This window comes from Zychaea mexicana, assembly GCF_025766255.1.
Source record: "Zychaea mexicana strain RSA 1403 chromosome Unknown BDB00scaffold_1, whole genome shotgun sequence".
Classification (NCBI taxonomy): domain Eukaryota; kingdom Fungi; phylum Mucoromycota; class Mucoromycetes; order Mucorales; family Lichtheimiaceae; genus Zychaea; species Zychaea mexicana.
In genome coordinates this window covers 1,053,046-1,075,157 of record NW_026516664.1, presented here as the reverse complement: position 1 = coordinate 1,075,157, position 22,112 = coordinate 1,053,046, and the positions used below count along the sequence as shown (strand labels likewise).

General features: G+C 43.0%; 7 protein-coding genes across 7 annotated transcripts; 3 read left to right on the top strand and 4 right to left on the bottom strand.

Moving 5' to 3' along the window:
* Positions 1–1,948: 1,948 nt before the first annotated feature.
* BDB00DRAFT_15702 (uncharacterized protein) lies at positions 1,949–3,134 on the top strand. Its single transcript, XM_053116267.1, has 6 exons — positions 1,949–2,074; positions 2,199–2,261; positions 2,371–2,429; positions 2,582–2,620; positions 2,795–2,834; positions 2,964–3,134. Exons 1-6 carry the CDS (start codon positions 2,033–2,035, stop codon positions 3,060–3,062), a joined length of 342 nt encoding a protein of 113 aa, XP_052986008.1. The 5' UTR covers positions 1,949–2,032; the 3' UTR covers positions 3,063–3,134.
* A 1,377-nt stretch (positions 3,135–4,511) lies between these two features.
* BDB00DRAFT_795419 (uncharacterized protein) lies at positions 4,512–4,964 on the top strand. The gene has a single exon (XM_053121392.1). It carries the CDS (start codon positions 4,522–4,524, stop codon positions 4,693–4,695), a length of 174 nt encoding a protein of 57 aa, XP_052986007.1. The 5' UTR covers positions 4,512–4,521; the 3' UTR covers positions 4,696–4,964.
* Positions 4,965–5,034: 70 nt separating this feature from the next.
* Positions 5,035–5,397, top strand: BDB00DRAFT_866597 (uncharacterized protein; the record flags this gene model as incomplete). The annotated part of the gene is made up of 1 exon (XM_053126244.1): positions 5,035–5,397. The coding sequence occupies one exon, from the start codon at positions 5,035–5,037 to the stop codon at positions 5,395–5,397; it is 363 nt and encodes a 120-aa protein (XP_052986006.1).
* A 958-nt stretch (positions 5,398–6,355) lies between these two features.
* Positions 6,356–6,640, bottom strand: BDB00DRAFT_795405 (uncharacterized protein). The gene has a single exon (XM_053121391.1). It carries the CDS (start codon positions 6,632–6,634, stop codon positions 6,455–6,457), a length of 180 nt encoding a protein of 59 aa, XP_052986005.1. The 5' UTR covers positions 6,635–6,640; the 3' UTR covers positions 6,356–6,454.
* A 595-nt stretch (positions 6,641–7,235) lies between these two features.
* Positions 7,236–9,558, bottom strand: BDB00DRAFT_795403 (uncharacterized protein). The gene is made up of 6 exons (XM_053121390.1): positions 9,334–9,558; positions 9,081–9,179; positions 8,947–8,988; positions 8,618–8,669; positions 8,316–8,534; positions 7,236–8,173 (listed from the first exon to the last, which is right to left on the bottom strand). The coding sequence occupies exons 1-6, from the start codon at positions 9,494–9,496 to the stop codon at positions 7,525–7,527; spliced, it is 1,224 nt and encodes a 407-aa protein (XP_052986004.1). The 5' UTR covers positions 9,497–9,558; the 3' UTR covers positions 7,236–7,524.
* A 2,469-nt stretch (positions 9,559–12,027) lies between these two features.
* Positions 12,028–15,083, bottom strand: BDB00DRAFT_866595 (THO complex subunit 1 transcription elongation factor-domain-containing protein; the record flags this gene model as incomplete). Its single annotated transcript, XM_053126243.1, has 11 exons — positions 12,028–12,535; positions 12,637–12,728; positions 12,809–12,913; positions 12,993–13,109; positions 13,227–13,397; positions 13,520–13,863; positions 13,932–14,015; positions 14,082–14,229; positions 14,448–14,566; positions 14,640–14,721; positions 14,805–15,083. The coding sequence occupies 11 exons, from the start codon at positions 15,081–15,083 to the stop codon at positions 12,028–12,030; spliced, it is 2,049 nt and encodes a 682-aa protein (XP_052986003.1).
* A 652-nt stretch (positions 15,084–15,735) lies between these two features.
* Positions 15,736–16,281, bottom strand: BDB00DRAFT_795363 (uncharacterized protein). The gene is made up of 2 exons (XM_053121389.1): positions 16,169–16,281; positions 15,736–15,970 (listed from the first exon to the last, which is right to left on the bottom strand). Exons 1-2 carry the CDS (start codon positions 16,223–16,225, stop codon positions 15,845–15,847), a joined length of 183 nt encoding a protein of 60 aa, XP_052986002.1. The 5' UTR covers positions 16,226–16,281; the 3' UTR covers positions 15,736–15,844.
* Between the last annotated feature and the right edge of the window lie 5,831 nt (positions 16,282–22,112).

Below are 22,112 nucleotides of genomic sequence, written 5' to 3'. Positions count from 1 at the left end.
ATAGGCACTCTTTGGACCCTTCTTCCCTTGCAATCCATTTTTTCTTTTTTCCCAACATGTCTAACTTTACATAACTTCCTGCTACGTCTTTTTAATCACGTTTCTTCTTTATCTATGTATATTTCTTTTACTGTATATCTTGACACATACATGTATGTGTCTCTCACTTTGTTATATCTGAATATGTGTAGTCTTTGGTTCAGTTCCTCATTGCAATAAAACAAATACCTCTCAATATTGGATTCGCACAGCAATAATCTCATAATAGCTGATACTATAATTGAAGGTTTGATGCATGAACTATTATCGAAATCTAAGTAGGATTCTTGGCTCATGGAGATAACAAAAATTACTCGTGAATCATCGCTTCCAAAAAAGAATAACCATTACCCTTAAATTACAGCATCTTCTAGAGAATAAAAGTTATCATTTGATTATAGTTTCTACTCTTTAATAATCCAATAAAATTAAAACAAGAATAAGGATAGAAAATGCATTTTTCTATAATTAGTCTACCCTAAATTTCAAGGTTTATTATACTATGTATCAAAGGATACTATCATAAGATTTTCCGCTGTGTTGTAACAGTGCATATTTTATTCGGTGTAAGTAGTTTCAATCAATTGCTCCATAGTGTTGGGATACAGTAGTAGGGTGATAAACGTAGGTTGAAAGAAGTTGAAGATTTAATATAATATATATATATATATATATTAAAGTATACTGTTATTGAGGAGCCTTTTCATACTTTATTGAAATTACTGCGCATAAACACATCCGTGTAGAGACATCCTAGAAAGTTTGAAAAGCATTAAGGAATGTTTTTTCATGTACCCTTAAAGGTTCTCTTCTGTTGATATATCGACTGATCTGTAGTAGCAATAACAAGTGAACATCCTTGCGGACAACCCCCACAAGTATATATTTATAGGATGAGTGTAACCTGATGAGGATCAAAAATAGAAGAGAGTGTCCGTATCAAAAGCCAATGTGAAAACAGAAATTTAGGAATAGCCAACACCACATACGACTGTTCGAGTGGGACAACACCAAGATTCACATTATTGTATTGTAAGGCGGAAAAACAGAGTGTTTGGAAACGAATCTATGCGTACGCCTCTCACATACGCTTAAAGTACTGATGTGTATATACTATAATTGTCTCAGAATAACCGTCTGTTTTATTGTGTCAGTGGTAGAATTGGGGCCGAAACAACAGATACAATACGCACCAATACTACTGATTGACGCTTTACAGTGTAAAAAGTAGACAAACGAAATACACAGGGAAGAAAGATAGAATAGGAGATTCCTCTAATAGAGGTACAGCGATGGGTACACAAAAGCACCAAAGTACTAAGTTGATCTAGTGACTACTATGATAATGCCAAATTCGCTGTCAACTCATCAGTATGCACTAACGAGGAGATGATGGTTAATCGTGCAAGAAGTGAATTGAAGTTTACACTCAGAGGGCGCACAAGAAGGTGGAGGTACTACTAGCCAGGGGAGGTGTGTTTTGATAACAAATACATAGAGAAAGCTATATGAGCTACGCATGGGGGTTCTGCAGCAGCATGTGAGGTAAAGTAACGATGGCAACGATTGCTATGTTGTAAGGAGGTGATTATGACACATCCGGTCCTTCAGTTTATCCGTGCGAGTATAGCGGTACCTGCAAAGCGCTTCCTTGTCGACCATGAGTCTTTGACGTGTGATCACATTACAGTAGGTCTCTCAACACCTTCCCGCTCACGGTCAAACCAGAGTTCATGTGTATCATCGCCACTACCATACTCCACATATGGAACTCCCATTGGCATCAAGTGTTTCAAGGATCAACCTTCTGGCCCGACGGTGTAGCAGCCCGCATTACATTGAAATCAGTACTTTTTCATAGTGCGTTTGTCAACCCTCTTTTCTGACATTATAAATACCGACAACAACGGTATTTCAATAAATCATCGTCTACACAAAAAAGGTACCTGCAAAAGGTGCGGAGCTCAGTCCCAAGGTGAAACCTGGGTGTGTAATGCAGACGAGGCACGAACCGGGAGACATAGAGATACTCGGTGTATGTGTAAACCTCTTTTCTCTCTTAATGATATCCCATGCAGAAAAAAAGCAGCGAAGCAGAGAGGCTTAGGCAGTGCGCCATGGTTGTGTCGTTGTTTCAATAATTTGACAGTCAAGTAAAGGTTTTTTCCATCACCACTCTTGTCTCTTTCAACAAGAACCGTGATGGCAACAAAACTCGGCATGTAAGTAGAGCAATGCGCGAACGAGTTACTTCAATCAGTTCCTCACTCGCTTTTTTAAAAGAGTTCTTTTTTCTAACACATACTCCATTGGCAATTCGCTTTCTTTATGAACCCTTGTCGGCGAATCTTGCTTTTGACACACGCGGTGTACTATGGAACCTTTGCAGTGTAAGTTTTTCCTCCTACTTTAATCTTTCTCTTTCCCCCCATTCAAAAAAAATAACACCTTTCAAATTTCAATGATCTCCAACTTGGTTTTTTTTCCAATGCGTCACCAACGTTTCTTTTAATCATTGTCGTTGATTTTGCGTGTGTAGTAGTAGTAGCGGCGGCGGACGGATATGCGTGACGACTACAGGGTAACTATTTTTTTTCTGTACTTCTTCAACTAGGGTAGCATTCTTCTGGTATTTACGTCTTAATAACTTGATTTTCTACGTGCTTTCGTTGCTGTAGTTGTTAAGATTTATCAGGATTGGTTCGCGGATTGGGCGATGCCTAACCTTTTTCTCTTTTGTCGGAAGGCCTGAAAGAAATTTTGGTTTACCTTGCGAGTGGAAGAGCGAAAGCATGGTAAGTTCGATTGCGCATGCACCTCTCCAGTAAATCGTGACCTGCGCCCACCTCTTGATCCTGTACTCCCTGTGACCGCTTGCTGAGTCCTGGAAATGACTCGATAAACTGACCACCGGCCGCGCATAGACGTTAGGTTCGGGGCACGGGTCGGCAACACGTAGAGGCTATTTCAGTGGAGCGCGGCCACAACTAAACGCGATGACTGTCAGGGTCATGCCGCCGTAGCAGGCAGCCATACGGGATTGGGCAGTATGGTGAGGTCACGTACACGGATAAGAGGAGGCGTCACAGAGAAAGGTTAGTGGCAAAATATACACAAGAAAACGTCTGAAGAGCGAGCGAGGGGATGATTGTTTTTCGTTTCTTTTCTATCTGCATCTATGATAGGTTCTGGAGCCCAGACAAAAGTGGAGGTTCTCCCAGCAATGGGAGGGTAGGGTAGGGGCCGCGACGATCTGTTCTGGAAATACGAAGTGGTGAGTGATTGTTTCAATTGTTGCTTGCTTTTACTAAATACTCCAAGTATGGCTTGCTCTAACTTCTTTCTTTGATAGTCCTTTGGCTTGTCTGCAAATATTGCTTGTATCAACTATATATTGACGGGATGTCCTATTACCTAACGATATATTTTTCATACAAAATAAAAGACCAGGAATCATCCTCGTATCATAATGCTGTCTTTTTGTTGGTTTTCGTAATCGTCTTAATGAAAGTATATACTTTAAATACATGTTCATTAGATGAGTTTGTACTGATTACATAAGCAATGATGAGACGCTGATGTTATATACTGTACTGTAGAAAATTTGATTCACTTTAACATGTTGGTGGTCATGGCCAGCTTTATAGCTCCAATTACATTGTCATTTGAAGTCTATCAAAATGGCTTTTGTGTGTCCGACAGTTATGTACGCACGCATCTGGATCCAAAGAAATCCCCAATCTATATATGCGAAACAATGTACTTACTGTTGTATTACAATGACCGTACTAGATCAAGCAAAGAGTCAAGCTTGTGGTCGAATGCTAACGACATAAAGCAGTAATTAAATATGGTTCAACCGGGGAGCGAGTTCATGCATGGAAACAGTCGCTCTTTGCAAACGAGCTGCGGGTCTCAAAAAAAAGTCGAGCATTTCTACTGTAGAGTCTAATTCTATGACAGTTTTTGAACACACAACTCGAACAACGGGTTCCCAGTTATTCAAAAAGAGTTCCTGGCAGTTGCCAGAAAAAGTTTCTCTAAAGATATTTTCTGACGTGCCCAAAAAACTGATACATGCAACGGCTCTCACAAGAATTTTGACATTGTATTACATGGTCAGTGCATTATGCTTGTGTCAAACGGTTGCCTAGATATTATGTTTAGAATCGATCGAGTCATTGCAAAGTAAAAGTAATTACGAATCTAATGTGAGCCATTTGACATTGTCAGCATTGTATAAGAACAAGGACACAGCACGCCAAAACATGAGTTCTTTCCTAACTGTCAAATGAAGCGGCGAAGACGATTGAACACAGTCAGAAAGAAAATGGATATTGCAAGGTGAAGCGACACGCAAATATCTTCACAAGGAAAGAAATTGTAAATGAGTTTGAGCAGGACATAAAGTAAAAGAGCAGGTTTTTATTCATTGTAATATTAGAGTAAAGAAACATTTTATAAAAGACAAAAGTTATCGTTATGAATATCAATAGTCGAAGGGTACAAATTTTATTAAAAGAACACAATCAGTGGACAATAAAGACAAATAATAAGAACGCGATTTTACAAAGTGACCTCAACAAGCAGTTCGCACAACCTGCAGGCTATACAAAAAGCATGAAGAAAGCAAGAAGAAACAGAAGAAGTATGTAAAAGGGGGGGGGGAAAGAAAGCCACCAATGCCTCGGCCTGGGAGTCCCAGTCTCCCACACATTTGGCTGGGTCAATCAACCACAAACCCAGCCATCATGGTACAAACGAGTGGGAACCATGACGTACACTACGTTTCGAGAGTCAAGTGCAAGCAATCGGTTGTGGATTGCCTGTGAGTGGGGAAGGGGGAAGGGAAGGACGGAAGGAAGATGGAAGGGTAGACGGAAGGGTAGACGGGGAAGAGGAAAGGGAAGAGGAAAGGGAAGGGGTGGGGGTAGGGGAAGAATTGACTCTCGAAACACCCAAAAAAGAAAAAAAAAAATTTGCTGCTGTTGTCGAATGCTGGAGGAGCTGCTTACTGGATACTCGGATGCTGGGAGCCGAACACTGAAGCTGGGAGCTGATTGCCGAGTGTCGATTGCCGAGTGTCGATTGCCGAGAGTCGAATGCCGAGAGTCGAATGCCAGAGAGTTGATCGCTGAGAGTCGAATGCCGAGAGTCGAATGCCGAGCGTCGATTGTCGAGAGTCAAATGCCGAGAGTCGATTGCCGAGAGTCCAACGCAATCTACAGTGGCACCTGGCTCCTCATTGCGACCCCCACCATGGCAGACCAGACCAGACCAGCAGACAAGGCATCCAACCGAAAGGACACTACCATATTTCTATGGCGAGAAACCGAAAAGGATTTCTCCGTCCTCTGATCTCGCCTGAAGATCGGTTGTGGCCAACACCGTTGAACGCCAGACTGGACAGCCCAAAGCAGGGACCGGTTGTAGGCAGCCAGGGGGACCACGGGAAAAAGGCTGAGACCAGGACCGACAGAGGCAAGACCAGGACCAAGGGAAGAGCCAGAGCGAGGGGAAGACCAGAACCAAGGGAAGAGCCAAGAGAAAGACCAGGAGGATCCAAGGGAGTGAAGGGAAAAGAAAAGTGAAGAGAAGAAAGAGTGAAGAAAAAATTTTTTGTTTGGTCTTAAAAAAACACGTCCAGGCCCGTGCTAAAAATACAGGCAGCAATAGCAACACGATCACACTTTTTTTTGTTACTTTCACACTTTGTTTTCTTTTTTTCTCATCTTTTTTTTTCACATGTATCATACATCAGCTGAGGGAAGTGGTTGATAAAATGACCAAGCCAAATATTGAAGCAGCCTGTATACAGGATGACACGCATACTATGTTGAAAACAGCCATGCTCTTGACACTCTATTTTAAGTTGGCCACCTCCATCATTGCGGGCTTGAGGGATCGTGGGTATATACTTGATACTTGATTAAGAGTGCGTCTTTTGTTTGTTACACACGCCACCACATCGCACCATGGTTAATCCAACAACGGCCGAGACTTTCTACAATGGCTCATTTATCCCATCAGGAAGCTGGATACGACCATTCAGCACATACTTACTCCAAACCAAAAATGATGTATATTTCGCCGAACACCTTGCGCGAATATATCGTTATCATCCGAAGCTATTGTTCACCGGCCAATATCGACGCGGTATAAATCCAAAAATAATCTCGTATTCAACATAAGCAACATTGACGGTAGACACTGTACCGAGACCCTTTGATCCCTGGCTTGAGCTTGGCGCTAACCAAAACTAGTACACGCCCAATCATTCTGATCATAAGTATTTTTTTTTATGGTCTGGAGGCAGAACTTATTCCCAACAGAGTGTCCAGAGGAGTGACGGACTATTGGGTGTGAATACATGTATGAGAAAATGAGGAACAGAGAAGTGACGGAAAAGAGAAACCTATTTATATGTGCGGTGATAGATGGCAGTGGCATGAGCAGCTACTGCCTGCGGAATGAAAGGGTGGCCTTCGAATATGAAAAACCAATGTGCTGACCAGATCGCTTGAACGATGGCGATGCATAGAAGAGTGGTTTTGATTTGGGAGCAAAAGCGACGTGCGAAGACAGCAGTCTTCATCGCATGTGCGATAGCCGGCAGGCGTGGATCGGCACAGTGAAACGGTGCCCGAACCAGCTGATGATAAGTATTGATTAGCTTGCATAACACTATCCGCTATCATCGCCCATCCGCTCGTTTCCACCTGCCACTGCCAGGTGCTTTTTTTTTTTTTTGTGACAAAACATCCATTCTAAGTGCATCATAAGCAGACCTTCTCTTTCTAAATTATCGTAAAGGATATCAAGAGATCACTAACGACATACGCCTATGCATCATATTGCGTCAGTCCATACAGTATCGGCTTATAGCCGCCCCTCGTTGTACAGGTGTAAGATCTTCCACATTCATGATATAATGGCAATCGTACTGCTACTGCTTACATAAGCTGGATAATCCGTAATAAAAAATCCAGCTATATAGTAAACTATGTAGGCAAGTTTCCATTGAAATGAGCTCTAAACTCCCCACCATATCTGTCTCGAGTAAATATATAGGTTCAGATATTGTGCTCACAGTGACGACATTGAATACCACCGAATTTTAAACATATTCTAATAGTAAGTGAGATGTGCTCGTGCGTATACCTGATTTATTGATTAACGAGTGTATTCTGATATAGAAAATAGTGAGTATGAATTCTCTTGGAATGTTTGAAGGGAGGACACACAATTTTGTATTTGGCTACTTTAGACACGTATATAGTGCATTGATTTAATGACAATAATATAAAATAGAACTATAAACTATACATATTACATCAGATATAAAAACAAGGGAGGAGGTGATTTTGACGAACAATAACAATAATAATGATAGTAATGGAAAGCGATGATTGGGGTATATATCAATATATATGAAGGGGTTTTTCAAAGATAGTACCAGATATGTGAGCACTACCACTATGCCAGCTATTCGATAGTCCACATATCATCGTTAGGATGTTTTCTCGAATTGTTATTCGCATGACTGTTATGGTGATGTTCCTCCTCTTCCTGATCCTGCAGCAAGGTCTTGTCTTGTTTGATGAATCTTTGCTCCGACTGGTGCTCAGCCATCTCCAATTCATCAATAGAAGAAGACTGGTCAATCGGCAGATTGGGGTCGCGGTGCTTATCTTTTTGCGCCGATTTGTGTGAAAAGACACGGATTCCATTTTTCAGGTTCAAGAACCCTTTAACGGCTACTGACATGGTAAGTAGGATCAAAAACAGGGCAACCACCACAGTAAATATGAGGAAACGACGCGTGAACTCGTAAGGATCGCCTCCTGTTCGAGGAATCGTGATTCGGACGAGAGAATAAATGAGGTATGCGACCGCTACAACACAGCCCACAATAAAGGCACCCATCATGTACATGCTTTCTCGGTAGACAGCAAGCATGGCCACGCTCAGCCCAAGTGCTCCCAGGACAAATACAAGTACCGTCTCAGTAATCGTCTCGTCATATTGGAGCTTTTGTGACGGAATCAGCTGGGCAGCGTAGGAGAAGACAAAGTAAAAGTCAAGCTTTAAAAGCGTCAATAAGACACTGGTGATGATCAAAGCATTGCGGATTCTACATGTACGTTATTGTAAAAAGTATGAATAATGGACGTGCTTTCTTTCTGCCTCGATGGTACATATTCCAACCTTCATTGCTTCGCAACGCCCGCCCACACCCAGCCCCTCCTAAGCTACCAGTCATCGCCATCATTTACCTCATATCAGCGGAAAAGTTTCGGTAATTATCCCAAGCAAACTCCTTGCGAAGTCTCCACGTAAAGAATGCAATGACGATAAAGAAGCTCGGAATCAATGCGATAATAGCGTATTCCAGTGGGCGCATTTTGCTACGGTAGTACGCAAGAGCAATTTCTTGACCAGCAGGAGTCGCTGACCATCGTGGATCGACTGGCGTCCAAGGTATCTCTGGACCGCTAGTAGCAAGTTCAATACAACAACATTAGTACAACGGTCTCTCCACCTCCAAACATCACGTGTCGTTTCTTCTTTCGTTTACCAGCCAACATCTTCCAGAATCATATGCTGTTCGAGCTGAATCCCGCCATAGCTATATGATGAAACAACAAAAGGCAATTTTAATGTTAGATTGGCATGTATGCTAATGCTTCTTTGTTTGGCAAATCGATCTTGCTTACACTACAAAAGGAAAGAAAGGAGGTTCAATGTTAGGCCGATGAAGGTAGTACGGATGGTGCTGTAACCTACGCTATACCATTTCCTGCCCAATATCACCAGCCTAAGCACTCACTGCCGCTAATACCATTACAGAGTCTTGTCTCTTCTTCTCTCATCCTCAACGTCAACTTGACCTCAAAGGATACTTACCAACAACAAGAAAGCCAAAGGCAACCAAAGTACACAACTGGGCTGTGGAGAAAGAGAGTGGGGGAGAAGGGGGACATGTCAGATGTTTTGCTTGTTTTCCTAAGCCCACTTTCGGGCTAACCCATTTCACGTACCAGTATTTTTCTGATAAAGTGCGTCAGCACAGAGCAAGATTTGAAATACTTGAGCGACGATAAAAAGCGAGTGGTAGATCAAATCAGATTCGCTTACGCCTATAATATGATTTGTTGGCATTGTCTTTTAATATCTTTGCATAGTGCTATATATTGACCCAGCAGCAGCAGCAGCGTGCGTGCGTCTTTTTTTCTTCGGTGTCAAAACACCGTGCACACTTGTTTTTCCCTCCCTTCCCTGTTTTTTCCATACCTTCGCCACTGCGATCCATCGAACAATTACTAACAAGCTGCAAGTGATTCATAACGACGAACCCTTCTAGGAAACATATTAGGACGGCTTCAACAGAGACGAGTGCGATGGTCATTATAGAGTCGTTGGTTTTAAACAAGGGATTGCTACGTGACCAAAACATGATTACAGAGTGGATCGGATCAAACCGACAAGTCAAAGGAGAAGAGAAAAAAAAGAGAGAGAGAGAGAGGGTGGGAGATCAAAAGGAAAAACGCACAGCTTTATATATACACATTTATATAAAGCGAGTTAAAAAATGTCCAAATACGGGTCTGTCCGGGTTGCACATGCATGGCACATCAAGATGTGTAATAAATGTGAGGCGCAGTCTTTTGTTTTGTAAAGTTGCATACCCTCTGTCGTCGGTCGTCGCAGAGAACATTTAAGGAGCAAGAGCGAGATAGAGAGAGGATCTGTCCCACCATTGGCTAACTCTGTGTTGGTGGACGAGCCTATTCTCGAACAAATAGATACCGTGCTATCCTTCCGCCTGCTACGGAGCCCGTGTAACGTTTAACGTACCGATTGCTGTGGTGTACTGTAAATTCCTGGTGGGCTTTGACGCTGTCCCACCACAAGAACAGCTCCGCGTTGGCGACGACAACGAACGTTCTAGTGTTTCTTTTCCAATGCTAACCACCAACGAACACACGAACAGAGCACACGCCAAGTGACAGGGCTACGTGTTTCCCCACCTGTGACAAACCTGATCCTTATCATATATTAAACCCAAGCCTTGTCACGTCTTTTTCATTACTTTCAGACATGGACAAATATAAACGGGGATAAAGGCATGTACATCTCTATCTATCAGCATCAGTGTACTACGTCAACATATATAGGAGCACTTGTCGCACCATTCAACTTTTTTGTATAGCAGTACTACACGACCGGTCGTGAGCCAGTTTGAAGGACACATACCTCTCTACTATACTCTCTGTGGATAGAGAGAGAGAGAGGCATGTCCGTTTATAGGTAACAACAATAGATCGACATACTGCTGTAGTCTCATTTCTCAATTTGGAAAGTTCGCATGACGACTTTTGTATTTGGTGAGATCCAATTCGAAAAAAGTCCAGTCTAGCAAGATCGATGTTGGTCATCTCACAGTCATGCAGGCGTCAAGTTTTGTTTTTTTTTTCTGTCCTCATCCATTGTATATATGTATAATTTGAAGCGAGTACATGTGACATTTTTAGAGTTTTGAGCCCATGATACGTTTCCCAATTCACCAGTTTTAAACATGAATCTCATCGTTGGCTTCCATAGACTGTAACACAGCAGTAAGCGAATGAAGTGTCCCTACCTATACACACTGGGTTCGGCGGATACACGGGATAATGTAGATGCAATTTCAACGTAAAACGTGTGTTGCACTGTAGTGTTTTATAATGGTCTCCCATCGTCCTTAAGTGGTGCCTGTTTTACGTTACCTTTTATATAAAGAAAGAGAACACTTACCGCACTGTTGGTTTCTTTTTTGGCATCTAGAATGTACAGTACTCTCCTGGATTTGGATGCTGTTTTCCTTGATAGTGTGTGTCTCTGACGATTTGCTCAGGTTCTGTTTTCAGTGGGTTAAAGCGTACAGGGTTGGAAGAAGGAAGTGAATAAATCCTTTGGCCATGTTTAACATGCAAGCATAATAATAGCGCTGTACATGACATAATTATCGACATATTATAAAGTGCTAACATCATCTAAATGTACAAGCGGCCAAACTGTAATTTTGAAAAGATATTAGGATTTAAAGGTGGAGTCGAAGTTTTGATAATAAGTGAATGGAAGCCTAAATTTAGAGCCGCGTATTGTATACTTTTGCAACTGGGTATATTACCTATCCAATCGATCTTATGGTTGCACAAAAATGGTAGGCATTACATGATGTAGGCTTAGTAAAGATGGTGACGCACAAACGGGTTAGAACCTAGGCTCTACTTGATCACTACCTACTGCTACTACAGCTGCAAAATGTAGTGTAATTAATATATTACCATGGAGATACGCATCAGTTGTGCAGACATATAGCACAGCTGCAAAAGAGGCTCAACGCTAGTGGATAAGTATAGTCACACCTAGAAATTAAACAATGGCTATTGCTAAAATAGTCGAGATCTTTTTGGGCTGAGCACTTTTTTTAAGCCAGCCAACAACATTCATGCATGAATACATTGCGCCACAGACCTTTCTAGATCTTCCATCTGCAATAAGTATCTACCTGTGTGTGCCGCCACCATCATCATCAATGTCACCATTACCCGCAGCCTCCTAACCCGATACGAATAATATTATTTGCCGTTTAACAGAATTCTAATGCATGTGTCTGTATCAGAGACAAAGAAGGAAGAAGAAGAAAACTATATTACATTTGTTCTTGAATTGCAAAAAGGAACCTAAAGCGAGCCTGGTGCATTCTAGCGAAAACAAAAAGGTGGGAGGAAGGGGCACTCAATATAACGACTTTGGAAAGGTACAACGATACAAACAAGAAAGGTCCGTGGCAACGGAAAGCATTTGTTGCCTCGTTCCATCCCAAAAACCGCAATGTTTGATATAAGCAAAAGAGGAGATGATTTCATTTGAGGAAAGATAGGTGTCCATCGATGAAGCTTCTTTATTCGTTTGTGTGTGTGTGTGTGTGTGTGTTTGCGTTTAACCAGTCGTGGGCGTAGCTGCACCATTCGTGGCTGGAGTTGTAGTAGTGACGGTAATGGAAGGAGTAGTAGGAGTGCCAGCAGCAGGAGGAGCAGCGGCAGCAGCTAAGGTTGCGTTGACGATCAGTCCACGTGTTTTCCTAAGTACAGTGATCTCTGCTTCCAAATGGCGTTCGTCCTTCTGATCCACGCTGACAGATGTCTTTATTGCTGCTGCTGCTGCTGCTGCTGATGGTCTTTCGGCTGTTGTTGTTGTTGTTGTTGTTTCTCCATTAGCGTCACCCTCCTTCTTCGCCTCCTTGAGTGCCTTGTACACCTCTTTTTTGATATTGTATACTTTGGGAATAAGCACAGCATGGGATCTGAAAAGCAGGCGGGTGGCTTGGAAGAGCGCGCCGTTGGCAATGTCGAACCGTTCAATAACGGATAAGTCATGTTCCTGTTGCTCTACCTTGGCTAGTGCTGCATCAATGACTTCAGTTGGTTCAGGGAGTGCCGGCCTTGATCTATTATGTTTCTTTAATATCTGCTCTTGTGTATGTATACACATGTGTGCTTGCCTATTCCCCCATTTGACAACAGCAGCAGCAACAAAATATAAACTTACTGCATGATCCCAGTGAGTGGCGACGGTTCCTGACTATACATTTTGGTGATTTCAGGACTTCCATACAAGTAGCGATATCTTCTCAAGTATGCCTAGATGAACATATTAGCAAAACGTTTGCTTGGGCTCTAATATGTCGTTGCTCAGATTATTTTCCAGAAAGAGAACGTACATCTCTGAGTCGGTTTCGTTTTACTTGTCGTGTTTGTTCAATATCGTCAGGACGAGTAATAGGCGGTTTTTCGAAAGCTGGACAGCCTGACGCTTTCCAGATGATCTAGTGATAACCATGAGAATGAGCTTGTTCTATTGAAAAAGAACAAAACGAAGCAGATAGGTAGAAGCATAATACATACCCAGTTTCGTTCGTGTCGTAATACAGTTTCAACAATATCGGTATATAGTTCACCATGTGGCTTTGTTTGTTTAAGCAAGTCGAGCATGCTTTTCTCTGTTTCCTGAACCCATTGTAGCTTTTGGTTTTTACGAAATATAATACAAACCATGCATGAGTTTTTCCGTAGTTGTTGATACTTTGTCGCCCTTTGATATGATAACAACAGCAACAGCTTCAATTTTCCACTGCTTACCTCTTTTCCTTCCAAGGTAAAATTAGGCTGTACTAAAGATTGTTTTGTCGCACCACGCGAGTTCAATAGCTTTTGTGTATCTTCTTTTTCAGCCTGAGTGAAACCGTGGAGGTATTGGAAGAGAATCAAAAATTGGACAATGACGTTCCGTCTAAATCGAGTATCTTCGATCTATTGTCATGATAAAAGGTTACTAATTGATGGAAACTCGCTGATTATGGGGTTGCCACCGCTAACCACAAGGAAGCACTTATTAATCTCCACATCTTTAGCTTTTTTTCTTTTTTTTTTACCTCGAGTTCCAACAGTTTTCGACTACTCAGTAACCGAGGGAATTGATATTGCCGATTGATGTCGTCCAGCATCTGTTGTACTCTGGTATTTTTGTCCTCTGTATCGTCAATGTCCATGTCCTCACTTCGCTTTCGCTTGCTGCCAGCCCGGTCAGAGGGAGCGACGCCGCCTGAGGAGTCGCCCGAAACTGCTTGTTCGTTGCTCGAGATTTGTTTGAATCGGTCCAAAATCGCATCACCACCCTTTCGCAACTCGTCGAAGCCGTTACTCTGGAATATTGTCGGTGGGTTGGAAAAGTATTTCCGGGTCGACCAGAACAACTTGTAGAATGTCTTTTGTTCCTCTGTCGACAAAAGGTTATTTATTACTCTTTTCTCTCCAGCATCCAGTTTCCCTCCTTTTTTTATATACCTGTCAAGCTTGGATCATTGTCAACGTCTTCGTCCTTGTCAAATTGTACAGGTTCCGTATTGAAATCGCCTCGTAAATTGACACCTACACGAAAAGTGAAATATTCTGTTAGACACGCTTTTACAGAGACAATGTAGCAAGTATCGTTACCTGAGCGCTCGCCCAGTGGGAATGAGTTGGCAAGGAACATCAGGATACGACCACAAAAAACGGTATTCTTTTCTTTGGAGAGACGACGGAGCATTTCGTTGCACATGCGAAGCAAGACAAGACCTTTACCGCGACCAGGGATCATGTTCTAGATAGAGTGTATTGCCAAAAGTGCAGGACAAGTAGAAGGAAGAATAAAAGGGGGCGAGTATAAACAAATCAGACGTGTGCAAGAATATGTGAGTGATCAAGTAATGTATCTGCGTTGCAACTGATGTGATATGCCGGGGTAGGGCAAGGAAAACACGCTGACGCTGATAGGCACAGGAAGACGAAAGGGAAGAGAGAAGAGAGCGAGGGACTAACCACCGTGAGTCGTGCTTTTCGTTTTTCAATGTAATCGAACAGTTTTTCGCATCCGTCGATCGTGTGTACGTCCAGTAATTCTTCGATTAAAGTGAGCGGCACAACAGGTTCCAAGTAACCTTTTAAAAAGAAAAGCAGGTGTTAATCTCACCCATCTTGCAGCTTTTCATTCGGATATTTCTTTTTTCTTACCCAGTTCAACTGTGGCAAGTACGACATCGAGCACATTGAATAAATGTGTGAAATGATCGGGTGCTGTTTCGGGCTCTCGTTGCTTTTTGTAGGTGTGTCAATGATTATGCGTGGATCCGTTTTTGTGATGAGTGCATTGATTGCGAAACAATTGTATAAGCTTACCACAAGATCCAAAAGTATTTTACGAAAAGCAAGTTCTGCTGCACTCTTGCGCCAGTCAGGTCTTTCGTCCATTAGATTGATGTTTAAAACGTTCTCGTTGCTAGCAAGTGGGCCAATGTTGGATCGCACTAGATTTTCGAGGTCTGCGAGGTTTATATCTGATGAAACTTTCGTGGCTGTATTTGTTGTGATAGAAGAAGAGCGGGACGCGTCAATACAATGAAGGATGGCGTCTCTGACACGTTCATGGTATATATCGAATTGCTGTGTTATTGGCATTGTAAGTGTGTGTGAGTGTGTGTGTTTGTGTGTGCGCTTAATAAAACAAAGTGGCCAGAGGTAAAGGAAGCCGGAGCTGACTTTGAATGTTTGATAACGTGGTGATTTGATTGTTCCCATCGCTACTTGCTGCCAAGCCAGGGTTGTTTTAGAGCCACAGAACTTTCGAGATCTTACGCGAGCAAGTATGTCTCTGAGGACCCAGTGCTCACACAGTCGTATCCAATAAACACGAGTAATAGATACTTTATACCTGCTGAATTGATTCCGATACACACACACAATGACTGTAGTTTCTATATACGTCAAGTTATGCCAGCGTGTATTATTGTCATTAGGGATCAGTCTTTGAGTTCGTGAGAGCTAATTAAGAGGCGCCTCCACTCATATTTAATCGTGAGAAAGCAATAAGTGCAGATCGATCCCTCAAAGAAGATAGGATGAAGTAGCGGGACTCGAAGCTTCAGAGTGACAGGCCAGCCAGCACCGTAAACGTACATGGCACTGTTCAGAGGGCAGAAAACCACATTAATTAATTAATTGGCACTACTGTAATTGGTAATAGAAAAATATAATACCATCATGAATGATGCCTTCATGCAACGCGCCACATAGTCCCGCCCCCCCCAACCTCTACCATGTTGTACTACCACTGCACTCACGCGCGAAATGGATAAATGAAAAAAGAAAATTCTTCGCTGGTGAGAGCAATAACCGCCAAGCATTTTGTTCCATTACTGTAATTGGTTCCCTATGCAGTATCATCTACTACTATGATGAACGCCCAGAAAAGACTCTTGGGGGACATCACCATTGCTTTGATTGTGATTGTTGAGCCGGTATCTGTGTGGGAGTGTGCAATCAATCGGCCTTCCAGGTTCTCGGACCTAAAGCAGTGATGGTGTTAGGTCTGCTTGCACGCCCCCACTGCTACTGTTGTTGTACTTGATGATGATGATGGTGATGGTGAAGCTGTTCGAAACCCAGCAACCAGATCAACATCCCGTAGCACCCCTCCCCCATTGTACAGACACAGATAGCCACGTTCTTACACTTGGCCCACCCTCCCGCGCCCCTGCACTTACTCTAATATATTGGGATTCCTTCACCATGCGCCCTTTACACCTTTTGCCACGGCACATGTCGTACTCATGACAAGTAGAACATCTTGGTCTACTTTCATCATCATCAACGGCTGATCACATTCTCACTGATATTTGTTACTCTTTCATGATGTTGTTGAAAGAAAGAGTACTATGCCGATCGCTGCCGCAGCATACAGAAGGTGCAGCGGCGTGCATAGGCCCATAATAACCCTCCCCCAAAGGCGCCTGTTTGTCGAACAAAAAAAAAAAAACCAGTTTTCATCAGCCACCACGTTTTATTTCTTTCAGCGCCAGTGGTTGTTGTGGCACTCAATAATGTATTGCCATGGCAAGGTTAGAAAAATATCCCATCATTGTTGCATATGTACGACCTGATCTTTCTCCAAAGAAGCATGACTGGAATTGCACATCGCTCCAGAAAAAGTGAGAGGAGGGCTCCTTCCAAGTGGCCATATAGCTTTTCTGTTTGAAAAGCTACACCTTTTGCATGCTGCTACGTTCAAAGATAAAAAAGGCTTAGACCCAACGCGTGCATCATACAAGTAGGTGTAGTAAACAGAGAAAGGGGTATTGGGGTTGGCAGAAGGGAGCAAAGCGGCGCCCTCTTGGATGATCGGAACACACACTGTCAAGAGCCGGAACTTTCCCTTTGCCTTCTTGTGATACACAAAGGGCTTCCGATTAGTAATATTATCCATCGTTCTAGAGCTACCGCTGTTCCTCTCCCACCACCACCCCCCCCCCCACCCGCTGTCAGAGCCAAGAAGTTGGTCTATGTTCGTCACCGGTAAGCGCTAGGTTGCACGCGATGACTCTCAAAACAAGTGGAAATGAGAATGCTGTGGAATTCGAAATGGGTGCAGTGCTGACCTCCTCTCATTCTAGCTGTTAGTGTGGATCAGTGGTGTGATGTCTCTTTCACGATCATATATGACAGGCGCACATGAGATCGCGATTGTATTAGGATGCTGTGATTCAGTCCCCACGCCCCCCCCGAAAAGGTTATTCTCTCATCTTTCAGTCCCCCTCAAAAACGTACTTCTCCCTCCTCCCCCCAAAAGTCGACCTTTCCCCATAATGGGTAGTTTTCCAAAGACCAAAAAACCATCATCCTCCCATCTTCCATTATCGGAAGCAGCTTTGGCCCTCTTTTCGACGAGACAAAAAAAAAAAAAAAAAGTCGGGCATCGGCTTCCATAATCTATATAAACACTGCATCTGAGCTGTGCCCTTTTCCTTTTTCTGCTGAAAGAATCTCCGTGGACCCTTCTCCCAACTCCTTCACATCACACATTATCTATATTTGGCTCGCACCAACCACACGTACCATCGCCATGTCAACAACCCACCGGATCACCAAGAAGACGCAGACGCATCAGAAAAAAAAGCAGGAGCCACAACATCACCATTGCGACACTTGCAACAAGGGGTTTTCGCGTCGTCGTGATCTAACACGCCACATGAACACCAGCAGGGCACATAACACTACCTCGCCGGGTTACGAATGTCCAATCTGTGGCACGGTACTAACGCGTGCGGATATTCGAAAGAAGCATCAAGGAAACCAAAGCTGTCTCGATCGGTTCTCCGAGATGCTACAGGGAGCAATTCCAATTCCTGGTTTTACTACTACTGCTACTACTATTGCTTCTGCCAATGCCAACACCACCCCTGATTCTTACGCCACTCCCGCTATTTCTGATGCTGTCTCTCCCGCTACTTTCGATTATGATTCTCCCGCCTCCTTTGACTATGCGACGCCCGACACCTTTGGCTATGCGACTCCCAACACCTTTGGCTATGCGACTCCCGACACCTCCAGCTATGCGACTCCCAAAACTTTTGATTCTGCAACTCCACTTATTGCGGCGGAACCATTGACTCCAGTATCCGAACTCGATGATGACGACAGTCTTTTGTTCGATACATACACAAACCTTATTTAAAAGCAAAGACACCTTGTACATACCATATTTGGCCGCTGCACCGAACAAGAAACATTCGTACCACAACAGGCAACAATTACAACGACAGCCGCAACGAGACGACCCTAGTCTCCATTACCCACTATTTGGTTGATCCAAGTATTCATTCTACCCTTACATCTATTCTACATATTCTATCAAAAAACAACAACATCATCTTATATACCTGTTGTGTGCGAATTAGAATTACAGCATATGCTTCTCTTGCTTTTCATTTCTTTATCGTTCCCCACCTATTCCCATGACCCTCTTTTAGATACCAGCTTTGTATATTCTCATTTTTCTAGATTTTGTATGATACCCTTTTGTATTTATGAACTTCCTATTTACCCTGTATGTGTGTGTTTTTTGATTCCCTCAATCCATGGAGCTTCACATGAGCTTATGAATATGTAGCAACAATAAAAAAGTATGTCCTAAAAGTAGTTGAAACCACCCACGTCGTCGTCCTAGTTGCTCAGCACATCAGTTATGTACCACATTGAACGCACCGTGACAAGAAATGAATGTGCTTCAATGCACATATCCTAATTGATACAATCCACGTTGCTACTGCTAACTTGCATCTATAACATTAAATAATAATAATAAAGCAAAGCAATAGAATGGGTGTGTAGCAACGTGGGTGAGAGGATCTGCAAGAAGTTTAAATTCAGCATCATGTCTGCAGGAGCGCAAACAATACGTCATAGTGCATATCTACTTGATTAACATACAAACAATTTAGACATGTTTATTGTACAGCAACACCTCAATTTTCCAATAATTCATAGCCAATGTCAAGAAAAGAAGGTCAGACAAAGAAGGCGTAGAAGCAGCTATGTTTTTTTTAAAATCTCGAAGAAGGATATAGGATGTAGTGTGAAGGACGTGTCTGAGAAATGAAATTGTATAGGATGATGGAATGCAAGTAGTTGAGCATTGTGTAGTACTGTGGATAGTGGATGCATATCCTTATAATATCATTAGGCGCTTAGACGAACGACATCACACCAAGAAAGGAAGCGTTATTGTCATGGATGAGAATGAACGGGTATTGAAAACAGCAACATCGTCATCAATAATTGGACTTGATCGATGATATGTTCGCTTGTATTGGACCTTCTACAGTGGACTCCAGCTTCTGCACCTCCCTGCAAAGGGAGTTTTCTACATTGCATCATGCACTACATCCATCCCAAAGCGTCCTTTAACCCATTTTGGGCGCCTTTAAACAATATGCAGCACCTTTTACGCATCCTAAACGGCAGTTACATGCATTCAAAAACATGTAAAAGCGCTCAAAGACTTTTTACACATTGCAACGCCATAGTCTTATTGCTTAAACAGCTCCCGTTCATTTGTTGCAGATTATCTATCTGATCAGCTATACAGCAGCCGCACACCATCCTTCTGTTTGCTGTATTCGGGCATCGCATTTGATGATCACTCGTCAAGAACACCTGTGCTGAGCTGCATGACGACCTGCATATAGATGGGATCACACCATCATCTTCGGTAACCGCAGCGCATGCTCAAAGATCGCCCTAGGCGACCATGCTGACAACCAATGGTAAACAGATACTCAAGTACACGGACTACATACATGCAATGTATCATTGGCAAAGGCGGGGTAACCCATTTGCCACGCGGCAGTTGGCTTCCGTGTCGTCGATCTCTTCATCTCACTGAATCCGCTGTCGTAGACTCTAGTCTGCATATATTCGACGATCATCCGCTCTGCTCACATCGCCATCGCTGCACCTTCTCATTTGCGCCATATACACCTTGACAGACATTACCAGCACCTAAGGCGCCACGTTACTAGCATTGGAAGTTACAGCGACTATCCGATCCAAAGGTCGATAGGCTTTACATTCTCACCAGTTTATCAGCAACACCTCCGGCATTGACACAAAACTTGAATGGTTTATCTGTTAGCGGCTACATGACTTGATTCCTGATAAAGCGGTAATTGAGCAACTGGGAAATGGCATTTAGCAGCAGCTATCTAGACGATGCCTAGGACAACGACCACGCTCTTGAAATTGGTTTTGGAACGCTGAGCTACAAGCTAAAGTAGATCAATGCGAAGCTGCCCTATAAACGATGACGCCAGCAGTCGCCAAGTACAGCCTCATTAATCGTGCACAACTTGGGTCGGATTACTCGTCCTGCTGCGAAGATTCTATCCGTGAGGTACTTTGCACTCGCAAGCGTATATACATGGCAGCAGTTTGGTGCGAACGTTCCAGTTAATGAAATAATGCTATCATCAAGAGGGTGTTGAGAAACCGACAAATCGGTCATCCTTTCTCGCACCCAGACAAATATTCAACAAGCGGCAGATACAATGGTGACACATCTCGCTCAGGTCTTTGGAGGGTGAGCGGGACCGGGCAAGGTGGTTCATCAACTTAATTTTTTGGGCTCCACACAACGACAAATCTTTCCGCCCAGAGGATAATGAGATAATCATAAGAAAACTAACACCAAGGGGTTTTCTAGCCAATGACCACACGGCCTCCCCCTCTAAGTTTGCTTAAATCGAATCTTTACATACACTCACTCTGCTGGCATTAATCCTGGCGTACCGCCCAAATCGTACCTATCGATAAGAAAGATCGCCACCATCAGCCTGACAAGTGTTATACTTACCCATTATCTCACCGATTCCTCATACACATGAACGCGTCTCGCCAGACACTGTTGACAAATGCACACTGTTTATGCAAACACTGCAAATACCCAAAGAGACTACTTTAATATGCCATTATTATTCTCAAAGCGATATCTACCTCGAGCAGCTCATACATCAACGTAGATCCAAGGCTACAGGTAACATGACACTTGAGAGGTTCATGGTAGCGTACCTTACATAATACATAACCTTTTAAAGTAACCATCACGTGAAAGACTCGACACCAGCCACTGTCCAAATGCAGGTCGCTTGGTACGCTACGTAGCGTTTTAAGGCGTCCCAAAAAGGGTCCCACTGAGCGTGATAAAGACCTCCGCTCTGCAAATAGAATCGCGCTATGTATTCAATTGTACTGAACTGCCAGATCATGGAAAATTGTCAATTGCTTGCATCCTCTCTATTTCTCTCTCGCTTTGCTTTCTCTCTCTCTCTCACTCTCAACAGCTTCCTCTTTTTTTGTTCGCCATGTGCCCATGTCCAACAGCTTCTCCGTCTTCAGCATTGTTACGCCTGAATCATTAGGAAATATGAGAATCATCTACTTATTTGTAGTCTAGGTACGCCTAACATTTAAAGACAAAGTCTTCGTATTTGTTTCGCGTAAAGTTAAATGAAATCAGCAAGAGCATGCTGTAAGTATGGCTAATATGATTGTACTACCCAAAGTTTAAGGTTAAATATTCTTCCCATGTTGTCCGAAAATGGAAGCACCGTTCTTTTACGGAAGGTACACTACCCTAAACATCTTTAACTAGAAATTCTCCAATACGGTATTAGATTTTGACTACTACCTACCGCACAATCGGTCGACCTGTTTCTGAATATGGTATAACAATTCTTACGGCTCTCTCCTCTCTCTCTGCCAAAACATCTTGCAAAGCTGCAACAAGCCCAAAATGGCTGCATCAAGACAGTCTTCAATCGCATTGCATCGAAACCGTTCCGTAACTATAGCACCATTATGATCTTAACGGACTTACCATCAATGCAATCTCAGGCTCACATTCTACCATTCGAGTTCGTGTAGACGCGCCTGTGCGAGCTACCGAATTTCACCGTCGTAGCCCGACTTATAAGCTTTCTTTCCTATAGGATAGAACAAGAATCGTGACGAATACTCTCTGGCGGGTCAGTCCCGTACTTGAGCTTGAAGTATCGTTGGTGAAATGGTTCGCTCCCGCATTTTTATTTCGTGTGTGATGTGTAAGCAATGGATCATTTTTATCGTCATCAGATTACTCTCTAGTATCTGTTATTG

Coding starts and splice junctions, on each gene's coding strand:
- BDB00DRAFT_15702 (XM_053116267.1), top strand. CDS start 2,033: ATGCAGACGAGGCACGAACCGGGAGACATAGAGATACTCGGT. Junction 2,262..2,370: donor ATGGCAACAAAACTCGGCAT/GTAAGTAGAGCA, acceptor GCTTTCTTTATG/AACCCTTGTCGGCGAATCTT. Junction 2,430..2,581: donor TACTATGGAACCTTTGCAGT/GTAAGTTTTTCC, acceptor CGTGTGTAGTAG/TAGTAGCGGCGGCGGACGGA.
- BDB00DRAFT_795419 (XM_053121392.1), top strand. CDS start 4,522: ATGAATATCAATAGTCGAAGGGTACAAATTTTATTAAAAGAACACAAT.
- BDB00DRAFT_795405 (XM_053121391.1), bottom strand. CDS start 6,634: ATGAAGACTGCTGTCTTCGCACGTCGCTTTTGCTCCCAAATCAAAACC.
- BDB00DRAFT_795403 (XM_053121390.1), bottom strand. CDS start 9,496: ATGTTTTGGTCACGTAGCAATCCCTTGTTTAAAACCAACGACTCTATA. Junction 8,535..8,617: donor ATTCTGGAAGATGTTGGCTG/GTAAACGAAAGA, acceptor ACTTGCTACTAG/CGGTCCAGAGATACCTTGGA. Junction 8,174..8,315: donor AACTTTTCCGCTGATATGAG/GTAAATGATGGC, acceptor ACGTACATGTAG/AATCCGCAATGCTTTGATCA.
- BDB00DRAFT_795363 (XM_053121389.1), bottom strand. CDS start 16,225: ATGTGCCGTGGCAAAAGGTGTAAAGGGCGCATGGTGAAGGAATCCCAA. Junction 15,971..16,168: donor AGGAATCCCAATATATTAGA/GTAAGTGCAGGG, acceptor TCACTGCTTTAG/GTCCGAGAACCTGGAAGGCC.